Source organism: Zea mays, chromosome 2, assembly GCF_902167145.1.
Source record: "Zea mays cultivar B73 chromosome 2, Zm-B73-REFERENCE-NAM-5.0, whole genome shotgun sequence".
NCBI lineage: Eukaryota > Viridiplantae > Streptophyta > Magnoliopsida > Poales > Poaceae > Zea > Zea mays.
The window spans coordinates 28,612,211-28,633,474 of NC_050097.1; the positions used below are offsets into that span (position 1 = coordinate 28,612,211).

The 21,264-nt window shown below is 45.3% G+C and overlaps 2 protein-coding genes across 2 annotated transcripts; both read left to right on the forward strand.

Annotated features, from left to right (window-relative positions):
- The first annotated feature begins 13,437 nt into the window (after window positions 1-13,437).
- On the forward strand, window positions 13,438-18,210 carry LOC103646192 (probable metal-nicotianamine transporter YSL13). The gene is made up of 6 exons (XM_008670914.4): window positions 13,438-14,084; window positions 16,043-16,206; window positions 16,283-16,380; window positions 16,473-16,610; window positions 16,721-16,910; window positions 16,991-18,210. Exons 1-6 carry the CDS (start codon window positions 13,604-13,606, stop codon window positions 18,095-18,097), a joined length of 2,178 nt encoding a protein of 725 aa, XP_008669136.1. The 5' UTR covers window positions 13,438-13,603; the 3' UTR covers window positions 18,098-18,210.
- A 387-nt stretch (window positions 18,211-18,597) lies between these two features.
- Window positions 18,598-19,049, forward strand: LOC109944140 (cinnamate beta-D-glucosyltransferase-like). The gene is given in 3 exon segments (XM_020548811.1): window positions 18,598-18,658; window positions 18,720-18,931; window positions 18,933-19,049. Coding segments are annotated over 3 exon segments (390 nt in total).
- Window positions 19,050-21,264: the final 2,215 nt, after the last annotated feature.

The following is a 21,264-nucleotide window of genomic DNA, read 5'->3' on the forward strand; positions in this document are numbered from 1 at the left end:
GGGGGTTGGCCCGCCCATACCTGCCCGACGCCCCGGCGGATCGACTCGAGCGCTCCTGCTCCCTCGTCGAGCCTGGCCTGCGCCCCACGGACTTGCTCGAGATGTGGGTCGTGACCCCCCGCCGGAACGGGGACCACAGCTAGCTCCCGCGGGATGTCGGCGCGAGGCACCGGCCTAGGGAGATCACCGTCCTCCGGCAGGCTGAGATGGTTGCCTTCGGAGGGATCCCCTAGCTCGACGTGGAAACATTCGCGGCTCGGGCCGCAGTCCTTGTCGTCAAGGCTGCGGCTGCCGTCGGAACAGTCGGAGAGGCAGTAGTCACATGCGGTCATAAAGTCCTGCATGGCACTGGGGTTGCCAAATCCAGAGAAATCCCAGCAGATGCTGGGATCGTCATCTTCCTCGGACCCAGAGGGCCCGTAGGTCGAGATGTCCGTTAATCGGTCCCAAGGTGACCGCATACGAAACCCCAGAGAGGTTGCACTCGCCTCAACGTGAGCGCCCGCCAAAGCGAGGTCGCTAGGCGGGTTGAGGTCGAGTCGAAATGACGTAGGATGGGAATCAGTCGGTACCTTTTGGTCGACGAGGAGCGACATAGTCACGTCGGGGACCGATTGCGCCGTCGTCTTGGGTACGAGGGCGACATCCTGCAGGCCCTCCGCGAGCGTGCTGGCGTCGTCCAATTGCTCGGGATTGGCGTGTCGCGGGGGGACGGCGCTCGCCTTTGTCTCAAACGCGAGGTTGACGCCCGACGCGCCCTCCGTTGGGGCGCTGGGAACGTCGGTTCGCTCGACAGCCGACGGAGCGCGGCCTCCCGCTCGGCCCTGGTTGCCCCGCCTCCTCCTCCGATGGCGGGGGAGAGGACGGGGCGAGCTCGAATGTTGTTCTTCCACCACGCGGGGAAGACGTCGTCGATTCCGCTGCCGGTGGGCAGGCTGTCGGCCGCCATTGTCGTCGTCGCGCGACGGTGGAAGGAGTATCATGTCGTAGCTGCCGTCGAGAGACATGAACTCGAGACTCCCGAAACGGAGCACCGTCCCGGGTTGGAGATATCGTTGGAGACTGCCCATCTGGAGCTTGACGGGAAGCTGCTCGTCAACACGCATTAGGCCCCTACCTGGCGCGCCAACTGTCGGCGTTTCGAGACCGGGGGGTCCCTAAGCCGACGAGTGAGTGTGCCGCGTGCCCCAGCCCAGATGGGTCGAGCGCGTGGGCGAGCGCGAAGGGGGGAAAAGCGAGGTGGCCGGAGACGAGTCGTTAGAGAGGTGGGAATCCCGCGGCCTTCGTGTTCGACCCGCGCCCAGGTCGGGTGCGCTTGCAGTAGGGGGTTACAAGCGTCCACGCGGGTGAGGGAAGCGAGCGGCCCCAAGAGAGCGCCTGCCCCATCCTCGTCCCCGCGCGACCAACCTTCTCTAAGAAGGCCCTGGTCCTTCCTTTTATAGGCGTAAGGAGAGGATCCAGGTGTACAATGGGGGTGTAGCAAGGTGCTACGTGTCTAGCGGGGGTGAGCTAGCGCCCTAAGTACATGCCAATGTGGCAGCCGGAGAGATCTTGGCACCCAGCAGGTGTGGTGTCGTGGCTGTCGGAGGAGCAACGGAGCCTGGCGGAGGGACAGCTGTCGGAGCGGTTGGGCCCTTGCTGACGTCCCCCTGCTTCCGTAAGGGAGCTGAGAGTCGCCGTCGTCATGGGTCTAGCGGGGCGCCATCATTGCCTATCTGGCGGAGCTAGCCAGATGGGACGCCGGTCTTGTTCCCTGCGGCCCGAGTCGGCTCGGGGTAGGGTGATGATGGCGCTTCCTGTTGACGTGGCGGACTTGTGTCCTAGGTCGGGCGACGTGGAGGCTCCTTCGAAGCCGAGGTCGAGTCTGTCCTGCATGGCCGAGGCCGAGCCCGAGCTCCTGGGTCGGGCGAGGCGGAGGTCGTTCGGCAGAGGCCAGGGCGGAGTCCGACCCCATGGGGTCGGGCGAAGCGGAGTTCGTCGTCTTCTGGGGCCTAGCCCGAGTCCGAGCCCTGGGTCGGGCGGAGCGGAGTTCGCCGTCTTCCGGGGCCTTAGCCCGAGTCCGAGCCCTGGGTCGGGCGGAGCGGTGTTCGCCTTCTTCCAGGGCCTTAGCCCGAGTCCGAGCCCTGGGTCGGGCGGAGCGGAGTTCGCCGTCTTCCGGGGCCTTAGCCCGAGTCCGAGCCCTGGGTCGGGCGGAGCGGAGTTCGCCGTCTTCCGGGGCCTTAGCCCGAGTCCGAGCCCTGGGTCGGGCGGAGCGGAGTTCGCCGTCTTCCAGGGCCTTAGCCCGAGTCCGAGCCCTGGGTCGGGCGGAGCTTCCTATGGCGCCTTTGGCAAGGCCTGACTGCCTGTCAGTCTCACTCTGTCAAGTGGCACTGCAGTCGGAATGGCGCAGGCGGCGCTGTCCTTCTGTCAGACCGGTCAGTGGAGCGGCGAAGTGACGGCAGTCACTTCGGCTCTGCCGGGGGGCGCGCGTCAGGATAAAGGTGTCAGGCTACCTTTGCGTTAAATGCCCCTGCGACTCGGTCGGTCGGCGCGGCGATTTAGTCAGGGTTGCTTCTTAGCGAAGGCAAGGCCTCGGGCGAGCCGGAGATGTGTCTGCCGTTAAAAGGGGGCCTCGGGCGAGACGGAAACATCTCGGGGTCGGCTGCCCTTGCCCGAGGCTAGGCTCGGGCGAGGCGTGATCGAGTCGCTCGTATGGACTGATCCCTGACTTAATCGCACCCATCAGTCCTCTACAGCTTTATGCTGATGGGGGTTACCAGCTGAGAATTAGGCGTCTTGAGGGTACCCCTAATTATGGTCCCCGACAATACTGCTGGGGGAGACATTAACCTGATGCTGAGCTTTAACGAGGCAATCAGCCAGCTAGACCTGGTGGAAATCCCTCTCCATGGCCTCTCCTTTACTTGGTCGAATAAGCAAAGGGAACCCCTTCTTCAGAGACTCGATTGGTTTTTCATGTCGCAAGAATGGTCGGTCAGCTACCCTGATACTCTCGCTACAACGTTGCCCAGGGATATTTCAGATCATGTGCCCTGCTTGATTTCTTTTAAGTCAAAGATTCCTAAGCCCAAGATCTTTAGATTTGAAAATTTCTGGTTACAGTTTGACGAGTTCATGACAATTTTTCAAAATTCGTGGACGGGTATGCCAAGCCTTTTGGACAAAGCGAAGAATTTAACAGCTAAGTTCAAGCTCACCAGAAAGATTCTTAAAGAGTGGCAGCGGTCTCTGCCAAAAATTGACAAAACTGTGAGCCAAATTAAGTTGATTATTGAATTCATTGATCTTATCGAAGAGCATCGTGATCTTTTGATTGAAGAATGGAATTTCCGCGAGCTATTGCACCACAAGGCTGCTGAGTTACTTCGGCTTCAAAAAATTTATTGGAAACAACGGGCCTCCATCAAATGGGTTACGGATGGAGATATCTGTTCCAGATTCTTTCATGCTCATGCAACAGTTAGGCATGGCCGCAATTCAATTGCGTTGCTCTCAGATGACAGTGGTTCAGCCTTTACAGAGCATGACCTCAAAGCCAATCTGCTCTGGAATGCGTTCAAACGTCACTTGGGTTCCTCCGATTTCGTGGACAATGTCTTTGATCTGCCTAGCTTGATACTCTGCCGCAATGACTTGCATTGGCTAGATGAGCCTTTTTCAAAGCAAGAAATTGATAGTATTGTGGCGGCCCTTCCTTCTGATAAATCCCCGGGACCTGATGGGTTTAATACCAACTTTATCAAAAAATGTTGGCCGATTATTTCACAAGACTTCTATGACTTATGTGATCAATTTTACCACGGGGATGTTTGCCTTCGAAGCATTAATGGTTCTTATATTGTCCTGATTCCGAAGAAGGATAATGCCAGAGTAGTGGGCGATTTCAGACCAATCTCTCTTCTGTATAATAGTATGAAAATCATTACTAAGCTGCTGGCTAACCGGTTACAAACAGTGATGACTTCCCTTGTCCACAAAAATCAATATGACTTCATCAAAGGAAGAACCATTCAAGACTGTCTGGCTTGGGCATTCGAATATATTCACCTTTGTCATATTTCAAAAAAGAGATTATTGTGCTCAAATTGGACTTTGAAAAGGCTTTTGATTCTCTAGAGCATGAGTTCATTCTTCAGGTATTGCTGCACAATGGCTTCGGGCCCAGATGGATAAGCTGGATTAGGGATATTCTTCGGTCTGGCACGTCTTCAGTTCTTCTTAATGGTGTCCCTGGGAAAACCTTTCACTGCAAGCGTGGGGTCAGGCAGGGTGATTCCCTCTCGCCTCTTCTTTTTGTTCTCGCGGCTGATCTGCTTCAGAGCATCATAAATAAAGCGCGGCGACAAGACCTTCTCAAGTTACCATTGCCAGAGAATTGTGGTCAAGATTTTCCGATAGTCCAATACGCGGATGACACACTGCTGATTTTGGAAGCTTGCCCTAGACAGCTATTCTTTCTAAGAGCTGTCCTGAACTCTTTTGCTTTTTCAACAGGGTTGAAGGTGAACTACAACAAATCAAGTATGTACCCCATCAACGTCAGTCCTGCTAAAATGGCGATCCTAGCAGGAACTCTTAACTGTTAGATAGGTTCAATGCCCTTTACCTATCTGGGCGTTCCGCTGGGTCTTTCAAAGCCTAAAATCTGCCACTTTTTACCGCTCATTCAGAGGATTCAAAAGAGACTATCATGCACTTCTGCCCTTCTCTCCCAGGCTGGCAGGCTTGAGCTTGTTAACTCGGTTTTTTCAGCTCTCCCGACTTTTTTGATGTGTACTCTGAAAATCCCGGTGACCACGGTTAAGAAGATTGATTCTTATCGGAAACACTGTCTCTGGAGGGGGAATGACGTCAATTCAAAGAAACCTGCGCTAGCTGCCTGGAGTATGATTACTCAGACTAAAAAAATGGGGGCCTAGGAGTGGTAAGATTAGAGACTCACAATAAAGCCTTGCTCCTGAAGTTTTTACACAAGTTCTTCAACAATCATGATATTCCCTGGGTTAACTTGGTTTGGAGCAACTATTACAGGACAGCCAGGATGCCTGGTTGCTCAAAAATTGGCTCCTTTTGGTGGAAAAGCTTGCTTACATTTGTTCAAGATTACAAGGGACTGGCTGCCCCAAAAATTGGGGATGGAAGAACCATTCTTTTCTGGGAAGATATGTGGAATTCGGGCATCCCGGCTAATCAATACCCTGAGTTATTTTCCTTCGCCTGCAATAGCAAACTTTCCATCAAAGAAGTTCTCCAAAAAGAACAACTTATTGAAATTTTCCAGCTACCTCTGTCGGTGCAAGCTCATGAACAATTTTTAGACTTAGACGCAACCTGGGGCCAAATCATGGTAAGCAACTCAAATGATACTTGGAAACTCATGTGGGGAGCAGACATATTCTCTACAAAAAAAACGTATAAGCATTTGATGGGTCAGGCCCAGGTTCACCAGATCTTCAGATCGCTTTGGAAAAACAAGTGTCAACCAAAGCATAAGGTCTTTTTTTGGCTTTGGCTAAGAAATAGACTCAATACAAGAGATATGCTGAAAAGGAAAAATATGAACCTTGAATCCTACACTTGTGAGAACTGCATCTGGCAAAAGGAAGAAACTCTCTACCATCTTTTCCTCAAATGTAATTTTGCAAAGGCTTGCTGGACTTCTATTGGTTTGACGTCCCCCAGAATTGCTAATCCTGAGGACGCTGCAGTTAACCTAATACAACAACTCAATGTTCCATTCTCTATGGAAATTGTCATTCTCATGATCTGGAGCATTTGGAAAACCCGTAATGCATGGCTTTTTCAGAATAAAGCCCCGACTGTGCAGCATTGCAAAAATGAGTTTGCAAGGGAACTTCATCTAGTCATGCTGAGAGCTAAAGGCCGTTTTGATTCGACAATTCCTGCATGGCTTCAGCTTTGGCAGTAGAGCTCGCCTCTTTTCCTTTTCCCTTTTGTAGTTTGGTTGTTTTTTCCTTTGTAATCTTCTTTTCTGTTTGCTTCTAACTCTGTTGTTTTAAAGTTTTAATAAAATTTTCAGTAGGGGCTCGCCCCTCCTGTCCTATCAAAAAAAAACAGATCTAGGCCAGACGCCGCCAGGTGAAAGCCCTGCAGCCTTCTGTCATGTTTGGGTGCGATGGGTCAGGAGATGGACTGCCAGTGTTCGAGCGTGCCTCTAGGGCTAGATATGGAGCCAACTAGGCTCGACACGTTTACAGGCTCGAACTGACTCGTTTAGCTTATGAGACAGAGAAAAAAATAATATATATATCTAATTAATTCTAAACCAATTTTACAATAGAAAATAATAATTATACTTATAGTTTCAGCGACCACATCAATATAACATCAAATTAACATAACTTATCACTCATCAATTCACAATTTACACGCATGTTCATCAGTTTAACCCACAGTAATAATTACACAGTTCATCAATCATCAATTTAACTTATAGGTCATATGCACTACACATACATATAACATGTTCATCGATCAGTATGTAAATAATATGCATATAGTTTCGTTTTTCTGAAATATGATAGCTTGTTTAGCTCACGAGGTTCATTAATGAACCGAGTAAGAATGTCAGCTCAGCTCATTAAAAAGTTCTAACAAACCGATCTAAGAGCAACTCCAAGAGACTATGTATATAGATTTATAAAAATAAATTTAGCTAATATTAAAAGAAAATTGTATCCAATAGACTCTGTAAATGACTCTTCAAATTTAGTGGATCTCTATTTCTGCATCTTCGCTCTCCATTTTTAGATAGCCTGCTTTACTCTCTATTCAGTCCATAGGTTTACCGAGTCTGTTGGATTAGCCTACACTTTTTCTCTAAAATTTATTTTAGAGAGTAGCTAAATCAGTAAATTTGGCTAGTCTTTTTAGCTAATCTCTTGAAGTTGCTCTAAATTTAGCCGAGCTGACCACAAACCTAGTGAACCGACGAGTCGTAAGCTTCCGCCTAGCCCTACGTGCCGCACGCCCGCACGTGAAGACAATAGAGCGGGAGAAGTTAGCGAAAAAAGAAGACAAAACGTGGAATTGAGAGGTCATTGCCGTGACTCAACTCCGTGAGAGCTAAATCCACTCCGGGAGGATTGAGGAGAAAACTAGTACTCTCGACCTCTTTCAATTCTAAGGTTTTGTTTAGGTACCATAGTATTCACTCCAATCTATATGTATTGATGCAGATTAGAGTATAAATTACTTTAATTTACACCTTAATTTACATTAATACATGTGGATTGTGATGAATATTTAGATTATCCAAACAAGGTTTAAAAGGGATTTGGGTTTACAAACTATATATACCTCACTCGGATTTGGCGAGCGAGCCTGGCTCATTTTTTGTTATGCCGAGCGAAAAACATAAAATAGCTCATGACTATCTTTAGATAATAAGATGAGAAGTTGTTCAGAGACGGTATTTTTGTAATAATAGCCACATTTACATAGCTAGTCGTCTTGGAGATTGCTATGAACTCTGAACCCAGGTAACACGTACAGCTGTTGCCTGTTGCTGGTACCATAATAATGCTGACGCATATAGTCCTATACGGCAAACATTTAAGTTTGGCAATTACTATACGAGGTTACGACCAGTTAATTGGCTCTACGAGTAAAAAACTCGGCCGGGGAGGGAAAGACCGTCATTCCGGTATTATATTAAGAAAAGACCGAAACAATGGTCTCAGCTGAGAAAATCCCCGAACTCTGGCCCGCCCGTCAACTGTCCACTCTAAAACGGACCAACCGGAGGGTGGCACACAGGACATCGTAGGCCCCCAATCACTAACGGGCCGGCGTCAACTGTCCACTCTGAAACAGACCAACCGGAGGGTGGCGCACAGGACATCGTAACCCGAGAGCGGATGGGACACAACGAGGAGATTTTTTTAACCAAGCCTGAAAATTCGTTCTCGAGGGGAATCGAACCCAGGACTTGGAGGTGCTACTCGGAAGTTCTTAACCACTAGGCTAGATGCCCTTTCACAATTGACTCTACGAGTAACTCTTACGATCTTAACCCATCAATACTATACTTTTATATTTAAATCGAAGGTGTCTTGAAAAATATACTAGTCAAACTATTGTGTATTTTTTTATATTTCGCAGTGTATTATTAATGGTTGCAACGATACTCTATTTCCATACAATTAGGGAGTACGCCGCTGCATGTGCAATGAGAAACGAAGAAGAATTCTCGTTCAACAAACAGCACTTTCAGATGGCGAAATGCCCTTGATGAGTGTACCAGTATGTGAACCAGCACTCGCAGCCATGCCCGCGTGATTCCGAAAGATGTTACAGCCTCAGATTCACCAGACAAGACAACCCGGGATCCACTCCGAGTCATGCGTGCTGAACATGGATTCCGATTCCCATCGCTATCCGGGGACACGGTTGAAAAAGCTGGCAAACTACAGCTAGTTGGCCGTTTGGCATGGCCGCAGGAATTCGAAGAACAAGGAGTTTGAAGCCGTCTTCGCAGATCCACGTCGGAAGCAACGGGACGCACACGCATGGCAGAATTTGCTGAAACTTTCACACGCCGGCGTTGACTTCGTGATATTCGATATGGTACCTACGGTGCCCAGAAAACTCCGTTTGGATGTAGATATTAGAGCATAAAATTGAAAATTGTAAATAGTTTTTATAAATTCTATTGTTTGGTTACATGTGGAATTGAGATTTTTTGATTCAGATAACTAATTCCTTGGAATTGGACTATAACTAGAAACCTCATCTTCCAATACAAAGTCTCAACTCTCGGCATTGCGTGAATTTTGACTGCACAATTCCAAACTGTAATTCATTGTCATTGTTGGGGACTTGTTCTCAAATGATATGAATTAAGAACAAGACAACACAAAGAGAAGTTAATGGTTAATGCCCTTCGTCCTTCGAAACATTATTTTCCTTAGCATATAACGATATTCGGACGAAGGTTATAAAGGACGTACCTTCATCATTGCAGTATATGTTAATGAAAGACGAAGCATATGAAACATGAGAAATATCATGGATAATTATATGACATTATTAATATATCTTTATTATATTATCATGGATGAATAAGAACAATATTGAATTACATTTGTACCTTCGGCTTGACAGAAGGTAAAAATCCAAACGTGGCCCATAGCTTTGGAATTTTTTACCTCGCTATTGAGCCGAAGCTTCCTCCCGATGAATAATAACAATATAGCTTTGGAATTTTTTACCTCGCTATTGACGAAGCATATGAAACATGAGAAACATGATGGATAATTGATTCGACCTTCGTCCTGATCGACCTTTGTCCCGATCATGCTTTTCATGTTGTGGACAGTTTCGTTCTAAATCCGAAGGTTCCTGTACATATATTTCACTTGGAAAATATCATGTTTTTTAGGACCTTCGGAAGACGAAGACCCACAACAGTCATCCAAATAATAGAATTAGAATTACATCTTATTTTAATGTCATGTATGACTTGGTATTCAATTCAATTCCATCGTCTTTAATACCGACGTTCAAACGGAGCATTAGCTTTGATCTCTTGTTTCCTCCTCTAGTCCTCTAGTTCTTGTCTCGTATGTCGTATCCCCGGCCCCGGCTGTGTGAAGCGCTAGGCACCTGCCGTGCCTCCTGGATCAGACTGCCAGCGTACGTGTGAAAGCAGCACTGATAAGATAATTGGGAAACCGGGCATGTATGGCTACACCGCCGCTGACAGCGATCTCTCATTAAAAATTTGAGTGTGGACGCACTAGCGGTGACATCGCTTGTTGATGCGTATCATGCGTCTGTTATCCTCGCTGAGATTCCATGGATTCTAATGCCAAGACTCTGACTGGAATATCGGCTACTTTTCTTTATATATTTACTTTATTTTGTACTCATGCAATATAGTACCTTATCCTTGCTTTTGTGTTTGTACCGTGCGCTAATAAAAGTAACTCAAATAGAAATGGACGATCACAGTATTTTGTTGAGCTATGATCCTATACATGTTTGCATGTTATTTTTTTGGATGCAGCAGATTCTGCGTAATCCTCGGTGCGAGTACCATCTCACGCTCACTACCGGAATTTAGCTCTTTGTCGAGTGTCATATTCTTTGCCGAGTGTTTTTTAGGCACTCGGCAAAGAAACTCTTTGCCGAATGCCACGTAAAAAAAACTCTCGGTAAAAGCAAACACTCGCTGAATAAGCTCTTTGCCGAGTGTTTTATTTGTGACACTCAGCAAAGGTCGAGTGTTTTTTCCAACACTAGGCAAAGACAATTTAAAAATCACATTTTAAAGCAGTAAATTAATTCAAATGAAAAAGTTTTCAATTACAAATTTGTATAACTCATCATGATGTACAATTTATATATTGAATATTTCTTCATATGACAAAATAAAGATAATTTTTTTCATAAAACCTATATCTCTCTTGTAGTTTATGAAACTACGAGAGAGACGTATAGAATTTGTGCATAATGTTAGAACTATCATGTGAGATAAACAAATGACCAAACAACCAAAATAAACTTTGTAGATCTTGAGAAGTTATAGAAGTTTATAGTTGACAACTTTTTCATTTGAAGTCATATTGTCAACGAAAACTACGTCTGGATTTAAAAATTTTAAAATTTGAATTTTGAAAACGACTTCGAAAGAAAAAACCACCAACATGAAAGTTGTAGGTATTGAAGAGTTATGAAACTTTGTAGTTGACAATGTTTTGGTTTGAAATCATCTTGTTATGCAAAACTATGTTTGAATTTTGAAATTTGAATTTTTCAAAATATCTCGGATGGAAAAACCACCAAATAAAAGTTGTAGGTCTTGAAATGTAATGAAACTTTGTAATTGACATTTTTTTGATTTGAAATCATCTTATCATTGAAAAATTCATGTGAAGTTTTCAAATTTAAAATTTAAATTTTGTAAACGGTCTCAGATGTAGAAACTATTAAAATAAAACTTGTAGATCTCAAAAAGTTATGCAACTTTATAGTTAGTCACATTTTCAAATGAACTCATTTAGTGTCTTAAATAATCAAATTACTATCGGTTTTTTATAATACATGGGGAATGAAAACGTAATATAGATATAATAGGTGTAGTAGTGTAGTGGTATAGGAGGGTATGCACGAGAGAGAGGTTGTGAGTTCGAATCTCACTATTTACAAAACATATAAATTTGATTCGAAAAATAATAGATAGGGTTTTGGAGAGTTGTTCCTATAATTTAAAAAAATGTTTTGCTGTTTTTTTTAATTTATTCGATTCTTAATTTGTCGAGTGTTTTTCTTTGCCGACTGCTTTTCGACACTCGACAAAGTGTCCGAAAAAAAGTACTCGACAAAGAACCCTTTGCCGATAAAATATTTGTCGAGTGTTCTTTGTCGAGTGTTACACTCAGCAAAGGCTTTGCCGAGTGTAAAATAGCCTTTGCCGAGTGTCTTAGACATTTGGCAAAGAACGTGATTCCGGTAGTGGCTCGGACGGATGAGCCTTAGGATTCAGCAGACAATCGTCCTGCACTATGTCCGGCTTCAGTGAACGCCAATCCATCTACCTGCACTCCGCTTGGGACGGCACCTGGCCTAGCAGATTTGGTCCTGCTTCTAGTTTTGATGAGCATGCAATATTGGCACCGGTGTCTCACCCTGCTGAACACCCGTACGGCACCAGACTTCGGCACAATATTTGCAAGCCCAAGCAACACACAGATGGCACTTTTACATACTCTGTGGTACGGTCCTCTGATTCAGCTCCTACTTCTCACATTTTTGCTCTTAATGATCCTCTTTGGAGACGGGCTATGGATGATGAGTATTGTGCTCTTGTTAAAATGCTACTTGGCACCTTATTCCTCCTCGACCTGGGTTGAATGTGGTCGATTGCAAATGGGTCTTCAAAATAAAGCAGAAACATGATGGCTCGGTTGATCGCTCTAAGGCTCTACTGGTTGCTAGAGGATTCAAGTAGCAATATGGTGTGGATTATGATGACACCTTCAGTCCAGTTGTAAAGCCCACTATGATTCGACTTCTTCTATCATTGGTTGCCTCTTGTGGCTAGGTTATTTGGCAAATCGATATTCAAAATGCCTTCCTTCATTTTTTTTGATGAAGACGTCTATATGAAACAACCACTTGGTTTTGAGGATTCCGCTTGTCCAGATTATATTTGCAAGCTTGATAAGTCATTGTATGGCCTCAAACAAGCTCCTCGTGCATAGTTCCCTCGCCGAAGCACTACATTACTTGCCCTGGGTTTTTCGGCCTCAAAAGCAGATATATCTTTGTTTCTTTTTTAATAAAGGTGGCATCAAGATCTATTTTCTTATATATGTCAACGATATAATCATCATTAGTTCCTCTTCAGAGGCCATTGATCGCTTGCTTGGGCAACTCAGAGATGATTTCGCTGTAAAAGATCTTAGACCCCTGAGCTATTTTTTGAGTGTTGAAGTACATCATATCGACGGTCTCACCTTAACACAACACAAGTACATTCATGATCTTCTTTCCTGAACTAATATGTTTGTTGTTAGTGTTGCTGTTACACCGATAGTCCCGCTGAAAAGATTACTCTAATAGATGGAGAACCTTTATCACTAGAGAACTCCACTCGGTATAGGAGTGTTTCGGGAGCACTCCAGTATCTATCGTTGACTCGACCAGATATTTCGTTCTCGGTAAATCGTTTTTGTCATTATATGGCTGCCCCTACTTCAGTGCATCGGACTGCAATTAAACGCATTCTTGGTTATCTCCGGGACACAATTGATTATTTGATTATGGCTTGTGTATAATCAAGACTGGATCATTGCTACTTAGCTCCTATTCAGAGATGCAGTTTGGGCTTGTAATTTGGATGATCGACGTAGTACCGGTGGGTACGCGGTCTTTTTTGGGGCAACCTTATTTCCTGGAGTTCTTGCAAGCAACCTTATTTCCTGAAGCTGAATATAAAGTCGTCGCCGATGCCACAACAGAGATCATCTGGCTTCAGGTTCTTCACGAAATTGACATTCCTCTTCCACGATCACCGAGCGTATGGTGTGATAACATAGACGCTACATATCTCATGGCAAAACCAGTTTTTCATCGTCGTATGAAGCATGTGGAAATTGATTATCATTTTATCCGAGAGTGTGTTGCCATGAAACGGCTTGAGGTTCGTGTCATATCGTCGAAGGATCAAGTGACCGACAACATGACAAAGGCGCTTCGTACTCTGGCATTTAAGCATTTCAGAAACAATCTGAACTTATTTCCACGACGTTTAGATTAAAGGGGAGGTATTAGATAAAAACACAGTTTGTTACGTCTATTCCTAGATTAGAGAGACTGAGAGAGTTACGTCTCTCTATTGTGATTTATGATGGGTTAGTTATAGATTACGATCACATCCATGTATATACCTATCTTCTCTCTTTTATATAACCGCATATCAGCAATATGGCATCCAGCCAAACCAATTAACCCCAGAACCCGTCCTATAAATTCCGCGGCCCGCGTGCGCTTTTGGCTGCCGGGAAGGGAGCACACAGTTCGCCGCACGCGCGCACCTCCGCGGTCCGCCTTTCTCGCGCCGTCCGGACCTGACCTGATGGCCACTGCAACGCACCACAGCGACGCCCCGGGCCTGAACGGGGCCGAGGGCATGGAGATGATGGCAGAGGCCAACGAGCTCCGCCGGCGGGGCAAGCCCAGCGACGACCGCACGGCGTCGTATGGGGCCGGCGCGGAGGAGGACGAGGCGGCGGCCGCGGCGGCGCCGTCGTCGTCGTCCGTGGAGCGCGCGTTCGCGGACCAGCCCGTGCCGTCGTGGCGGGAGCAGCTGACGCTGCGCGCCTTCGTCGTCAGCTTCTTCCTGGCCGTCATGTTCAGCGTCATCGTGATGAAGCTCAACCTCACCACGGGGATCATTCCGTCGCTCAACATCTCCGCTGGGCTCCTCGGATTCTTCTTCGTCCGCCTCTGGACCAAGGCCATCGAGAGCGTGGGCTTGCTCCGGCAGCCCTTCACGCGCCAGGAGAACACCGTCATCCAGACCTGCGTCGTCGCCTCCTACGGCCTCTCGTTCAGCGGTAATAACCGAGCTGTTTCCCATCTCTACCATCAACAAATTTCACACTTTCTCAGAGTATTCTGTATGCGCTAGTGTTGTATACATATGGTCGTGGTTTATTTCATCAACAAATACGCAATGAATAGAGAAACAATCGACTAGAATTATTGCAGTAAATCAGATCATCAGAGTTCTGGTTTCCTTCTCTTTGTTTTTCCTCAAATGAATTATTGCTGCTTATGTTTGTGCTTCCATTAAGAAAATTCCTTACTAAAAATGTGTTCACGACCAGTATCCTGGTCCCTAGATACAAAGGTTCTTGTACCGACATAGCTTCAGCATCTCTAAAAAAAATATGCCGATACAGCTGAATAAAGAAATTAGTGTGAACTGTGTGAAAGCATACTATAGGATAATCATGGAAGTGGAAAAATTCATAAGTAATCCGGGTAGCCCCCTTCGTCCAATAATAGGTACTTACTCTTAAAACAGTAGTCATTTTAGCTCTTAATTTTTATATATGTATTCAGATTAATGATGATAAATAAATAAATATATATATATAACACTTACATTAAAAATTATATGAATTCACTAATTTTATAAAACGACTACTATTTTGAAACAAGTGGAGTAACATTTTAGCTAGAAAACGACAAGAGAAAAGAAGCAACGATAGAGATCTGTCGAAAAAATAGGAATATTATGTAATAAAATTTTGGAATGCCAACTAATTTAGAACGAGCATATAGAAGCCCAGAAGGTCAAATATTGTAGGACGGAGGGGAGTAGTATATTAGTATGGTATACACACCTTAGAAGGAGAACCGCGCGTGTTCTCTTACTTTACTAATTACATGAGAGGATGAGAAGCAACGTCTTTTATTATTATTAAAACTACCGGAGATTATTCGCTAATGCAATTGATAATTCTAAACGGTCAATTGGACTAGTAAGCTACCGTTGATAACAATGACAGACAAATTGTAGACAATAATTGTCTTTCATCCAGCTGTCACAATATGAACCTTTTTTTTTCTTGTATAAGACTTCACATCATAGAAGACCCAAAAGCTCTGTTGATATCAACACGGCTTATCGAGTAAGGATGGACGTGGATACTATGCTTTTCCACTACATGCATATCGACTATACTGTCATCTAAGGGCCTATTTGAAAGCACACCTTTATTTTTAGAAATTGGATTATAAAAACTGAAGTGATTTCAAACATATCAATTTATAGAAACTAGCCTACTCTAGCTAAAACCAAAATTTGTCCGTTTAATTGCGTCATGCCCTTGTTGATTTCACGAAATTTATATTTATTGACACCGTTTTTAAAATAGAGGAAGAGTAGACTAGTCATTGTGTATCAAAAAATAGAAACAAAGTTTCAAACACCCTCACCTAGTTTTTTTATAAACTAGTTTCTAGAAACTGGAGATAAAATATGGTTTCTTGAAAATTATGGTGCTTTCAAACAGATCCCAAATATATCATGGCATGTATTTTGTTCAAAAAGCTGTAACCAGTGGATAAATTGTTCTTTTTATTGTTTTTGTTTTCTAGTTGCACCTAACAAGAATTTTCACACGGTAATAATTTCCATCTGCCATCGGCTAATACAGAGTACACGGTATTTTTTCTTCTTGTAACGCATATGAGAGCTACATATTATTATACTAAGAATGAAGATGATAAAAGGGTTTTTTAAATGTAACCTGTAAAGTGAGAACTGAGAAGATCATTTTTTCTGTTATTTGCACATGGTGCAAAATCTGCCAAGCTCTTGCTAATTAAATTAGCACTTGCGCTGTAGCGCATTGAACCTTCTTTCTTTCTCTCTCTCTCCTAGCATTGCCTTAGCACACACTTCAAACTACCCTTAATATGTCATATGCAGATCATACTCTAGACAAGCTAAAGTTGTTATAGGCTTATTCTCTGTTTTTTGTTTTGCATACTGATATTCCAGGGGGCTTTGGTAACTACCTATTAGCCATGAGTGATAAAATTGCTGCCATGGTAACTGAGGCAAACAATGCTCAAAATATAAAGAATCCACAACTTGGATGGATAATCGGTTTCCTGTTCCTTGTTAGCTTCATCGGACTCTTCGGTCTTGTGCCACTGAGAAAGGTCCAACTCTATCCAATCCTCTTTTCTGGTCTATCATGCCGGCGCCATGTTAACAAAATCACTATGGATTATTCAGATTATGATCGTTGACTACAAGCTGACTTATCCCAGTGGCACTGCCACAGCCTACCTTATAAACGGCTTTCATACGCCCCAGGGTGCCAAGCTCGCACGGTGAATATACAGTAAAAATTCCCATTTATATCCTATATTAGGACGTAAACTGACACGTTTATCGATGTTTTTTTTTTTGGTTCGTTTTACAGGAAGCAAGTAAAGAAGCTGGGCACGTTCTTCGTCCTTAGCTTCGTTTGGGGTTTCTTCCAGTGGTTCTATACTGCTAACCCGGACGAATGTGGATTCCAAAAATTTCCATCACTAGGCCTGCAAGCTTTCGACAACAAGTAATTGCTACCTTCTATCTATATCCAAACTCTGGTTTGATTTCAGTTCTGTACAGCATTGTTTTTTTTTAATGTTCTCCTAATTGACTGTTTCTTTTTTGTTCGACAAGGTTTTTCTTTGATTTCTCTCCTACGTATGTTGGGGTGGGAATGATTTGCTCACATATTGTCAACGTATCCATTCTCCTGGGAGCTATCCTCTCATGGGGAATAATGTGGCCGCTCATAGCCAAGAAAAAGGGAGTTTGGTTCTCCGCTGATCTCGACGACAACAGTCTTCACGGAATGCAAGGTTACCGGGTACAAATATGCTTTGTGCTAGTTCCTTGCTGAGGGCTCAGTTCTCTAAGTTACGTACTAAATTACGTGGTTTATTTCAGGTCTTCATAGCCATTGCCTTGATTCTCGGGGATGGTCTATACAACTTCCTGAAGATATTCATCCTCACCGTGGTCTCGTTAAGATCTCAAGTAAGAAAAGCTAACGCTAGCACACTTCCCATCTCTGACGATGGCACAGTTACCAGCACCGCACCTACCTCATACGACGAAGAGCGGCGCAACGAACACTTCCTCAAAGATCAAATTCCTTGGTACGCTGCACTTGGAGGCTATGTCGCCATTGCCGCCATATCTATCGGTACTGTCCCACAAATATTCCCACAGCTGAAGTGGTACCACATCTTGGTGGCCTACATTTTTGCTCCTATACTCGCCTTCTGCAATGCCTACGGAAATGGCCTCACGGACTGGTCGCTGGTCACCACCTACGGCAAGCTCGCGATCTTCGCATTCGGTGCATGGGTGGGCGCCTCCAATGGAGGCGTCCTTGCAGGCCTGGCTGCCTGTGGCGTGATGATGAACATTGTGGGCACCGCTGCTGACCTGATGGGGGACTTCAAAACCGGGTACCTGACACTAGCCTCACCGAGGTCGATGTTCATCAGCCAGGTCATCGGCACGGCGATGGGTTGCGTCATTGCGCCCTGCGTGTTCTGGCTCTTCTACAAGGCCTTCGGCAACATCGGCGTCGCTGGCAGCGAGTACCCTGCGCCAAACGCCGTTGTCTTCCGGAGCATGGCAGTGCTCGGCGTGGATGGCTTCTCCTCGCTTCCCGAGAACTGCCTCACTCTCTGCTACGTGTTCTTCGCTGCAGCGATCGTCATCAACCTGATCAGGGACCTGGTGCCCAAGAAGGTGTCGAGGTTCATCCCGATCCCGATGGCGATGGCGATACCTTTCTACATCGGTGCGTACTTCGCCGTGGACATGTTCGTTGGTACAGTGATACTGTTCGTGTGGCAAAGGCTGGACAGAGCCAAAGCAGACACGTTCGCGCCTGCGATTGCTTCCGGCATGATCTGTGGTGATGGGATATGGGTTCTACCTCAGTCAGTGCTTGCTCTTGCCAAGGTGAAGCCTCCCATCTGCATGAAGTTTCTGTCGAGGGCGATGAATGACAAAGTGGATGTTTTTCTTGGATCGTGATCATAGAACGTTCGGTGGAAATGGAAGTGTAAATGAAACGGAACAATTGTGACTTACTGTCTGTAATTAGCAAAACGTATTTCCCGTGGTAAATAAATCCGTATTAAATACCAGTTGAGTGAACAATTATATTATTCTTATTGATTCATTGAATCTCTACTCCTCTGCAAGGACCCAATATAGGTGTCCATAATGCTTCACCGTGCCCCCTCCGCCTGCATCCGCCCCGCGACACCCCAGCCCCAAACCGCGCCCGCTCTCCCCGCGCGTGATGCTCTCCCCTCAACGCCTCCGCCCCGACGCATCCTCCACCTCCATCCCCTCCCCAAGCCATTCTCTCGACCGTGATAGCCAACAGCGACGGCGACGAGCACAACCCCCTCCACTGCCTCCGTCTCGCCCCAGTCGTATGATCATCTCCCCGCCCTCCCAACCGCCCCCTGTGGCCCCACCCCTCACTCTGTGAGACCAACGCCCGCAGCGCTTGCCGCTGCCCGACCATGGAGATAGGGCAGTACGCCACGAGCAGCTTCTCCAAGGAGCATCAGAAGATCTATAGGAGTGATTTCCTAATTTCGTTCCCCCTACTCTGTTTCCTTCGACTGGGGCAACCAGTGCACAGACGCCGTGTGGGGCGACCAGTGCACGGACGCCAAGTTCCTGGTGGACGAGCTCAAGATGGTTGTCCGCCTCCGCGGGCCGCTGCGGCGGGACGCCGTGTGGGAGGCGGTGGACGCCGACGTGGCGGAGCCCGTGGCCGATGAGATGCTCGCCAGCGCCAGGAGGTGGAGCGCGGCGGCGTGGGACGCAATGGCGCCCGACGGGTCCTCGAACGTGCTCACGCGCCTCAGCGCCTGTCTAGGCGTTCGTGGACAAGGTGTCCCCGCGAGCTAAGGTCGTGCCGCCATCGTCAGAGGAGCTTCAGCAGTCACCCATTAGAGTCGAAAACTGAAAGCAGTCATCCCGTGTTTTTATAGTTTCAACGTCCGTCCATTTGATACGAACTAAGTTCTGCAGGAGTCAACAGTGGCTGAGTGCTGGATTGGTTTGCTCGCCTCTAGGAGTTAGAAAATGATGAGTACTGGGATATATTACTAACTGTGGTACAAAAGGAAATCTGCATGGGATTCTTTTTTTCGAAAGGACCGCAAGAGGATTGCCGAATATATTAATAGAAGGAGAAAAACCGAATACAGGGACTACTGACAAGCAAGGTACCAACTACAGTCAATTCAAGAAAAAAGAAGAAGAGAGCGAAAAGAAGAGAAAAAAATGAACCAAAACAAAAACCCTAAGAAAAAACCATCACTAAAGAACTCTCTGATCAAAAGATAGAAAAAGCCGCACTGTATTGTAAGACATCCTCCTTGATTTGATGGGCGACGACAAGTTGATCGTTCCCGGAATTTTGAAAAATTCGTCTATTTCTTTCTTTCCAAATATTCCACAAAAAATAGACTACTAGCCCGTCAAATAACCTTCGTCTTAGCTTATCAATTCTGAGTCTATATCTTCTCCACCAAGCGTGTAACTGGCCATCATGGTTTAGGTTTGCTAAAGAGTTGAGATTGGTCCAATGTAACAAAGTCCGCCAAATGCTTTTTGAGTAACTACAATCTTTGCACAGGTGACTCGGGGTTTCCGGATCTATGTGACAAAGAGGACAAATAGGGTTGTGATCCCATCCCCTCTTCTGCAAACTGTTAGCTGTGAGGATCTTTTCATGTAGGAGCGTCCACGCGAAAAAACGGCATTTAGGCTCCGCTTTTGCATTCCATATTGCTTCAATTTTGATTCTAGACATGCTTCCATTGAACTGAGCTTGGTATGCGCTACGGGTAGAGTATTCGCCATTGGCAGTCCAGCGCCATAATATTTGATCTTCATTTGCAACGTCCCTTACAACGTCACTAATGGCTTCCCACAGTGCCATCAATTCTTGAATTTCAGTACCTTCCTGAATCGGCCAGATATTGGATATCCATCTATTATCCTCTAGTCCCCTATTGACCGTGATATTCTTATGTCTCGTTTTTCTGAAAAGAGATGGTGCAATGTGACGAGGTGCCATCCCAGAGATCCAACTGGATTTCCAAAACAATGCCTTATTGCCATTGCCCACTGTGACCACCGTAGAGGCATGAAATAAGTCCTGAACAGCTTTATCACAGGGAATGTCCAGACCCACCCAGGCTCTGTCCTCATTTTTCCAGCGGTACCACATCCAACGCAGACGTAGTGCCTGTGCGAAGCGTTCTAAATCTAAGATCCCGAGGCCTCCCAAAGACTTGGGTCTCGCTGTGACTTGCCAATTGATTAGACAATGACCACCACTTGAATTCTCTGGGCCATCACCCTTCCAAAGAAAACTTCGCCGGATACGATCAATCCTATGAATGACCCATTTTTGAGGTGGGAGTAATACTTGAGAAATATTTTGCTACTTTCACTGTTTACGTGAAATATCACTTCTGCTCTTAATCATCTTTATAAACTGTTTTACAGGAGGGGAGGTGTTCCATAATGGAATATTGTATGCTTCTCGTGAGTCCCACTATTCAGTATTCAAAGCAGCAAGAATGTACATAATGGGTTGTGTCAAAGTTGACATCCTTATGTCTGGAGAAATAGATTGTGCCATGTCTAGAGAAATAGATTGTGATAATTTCCAGAGAAAGTTATTGCAAAATCGAGACAAACCTGCCATCATTAATGTTAACATTGGTGAGTTTTAACTCCTAAACTAATGCTTTGGCCTTCACATATGTTCTGCTTCTAAACAAGATTGTTGTGCAGGAAATCAGGCTTTTTTAGGTTGCTACTGACGCCTGAGCTTTCTCAGTTGTACTGCAGCTAAAATTGGTTACACAATTTGATTCATTGCACGGTATCTCCTTTTCAAGATACATCTGAATCACCCAATAAAACCTGCCTCAATTGTACATGTTTCTGTTTTTTTTAAATCTATATATGATGTGGTTCCTTTTGAATACATGTTTTGTTCTATTGGGCACTACCTTAGTCATCTTAAAGATATAAAAAATGTCATGATTTTCCAACTATAAATTATTTATTATCGTGTTGTTTTTACTTCACATGAAAATCTCATTATGTAGTATATAAAATGCTAGGTTGTTCTTATCCGTTTGGGTTGGTGATTGTATGGA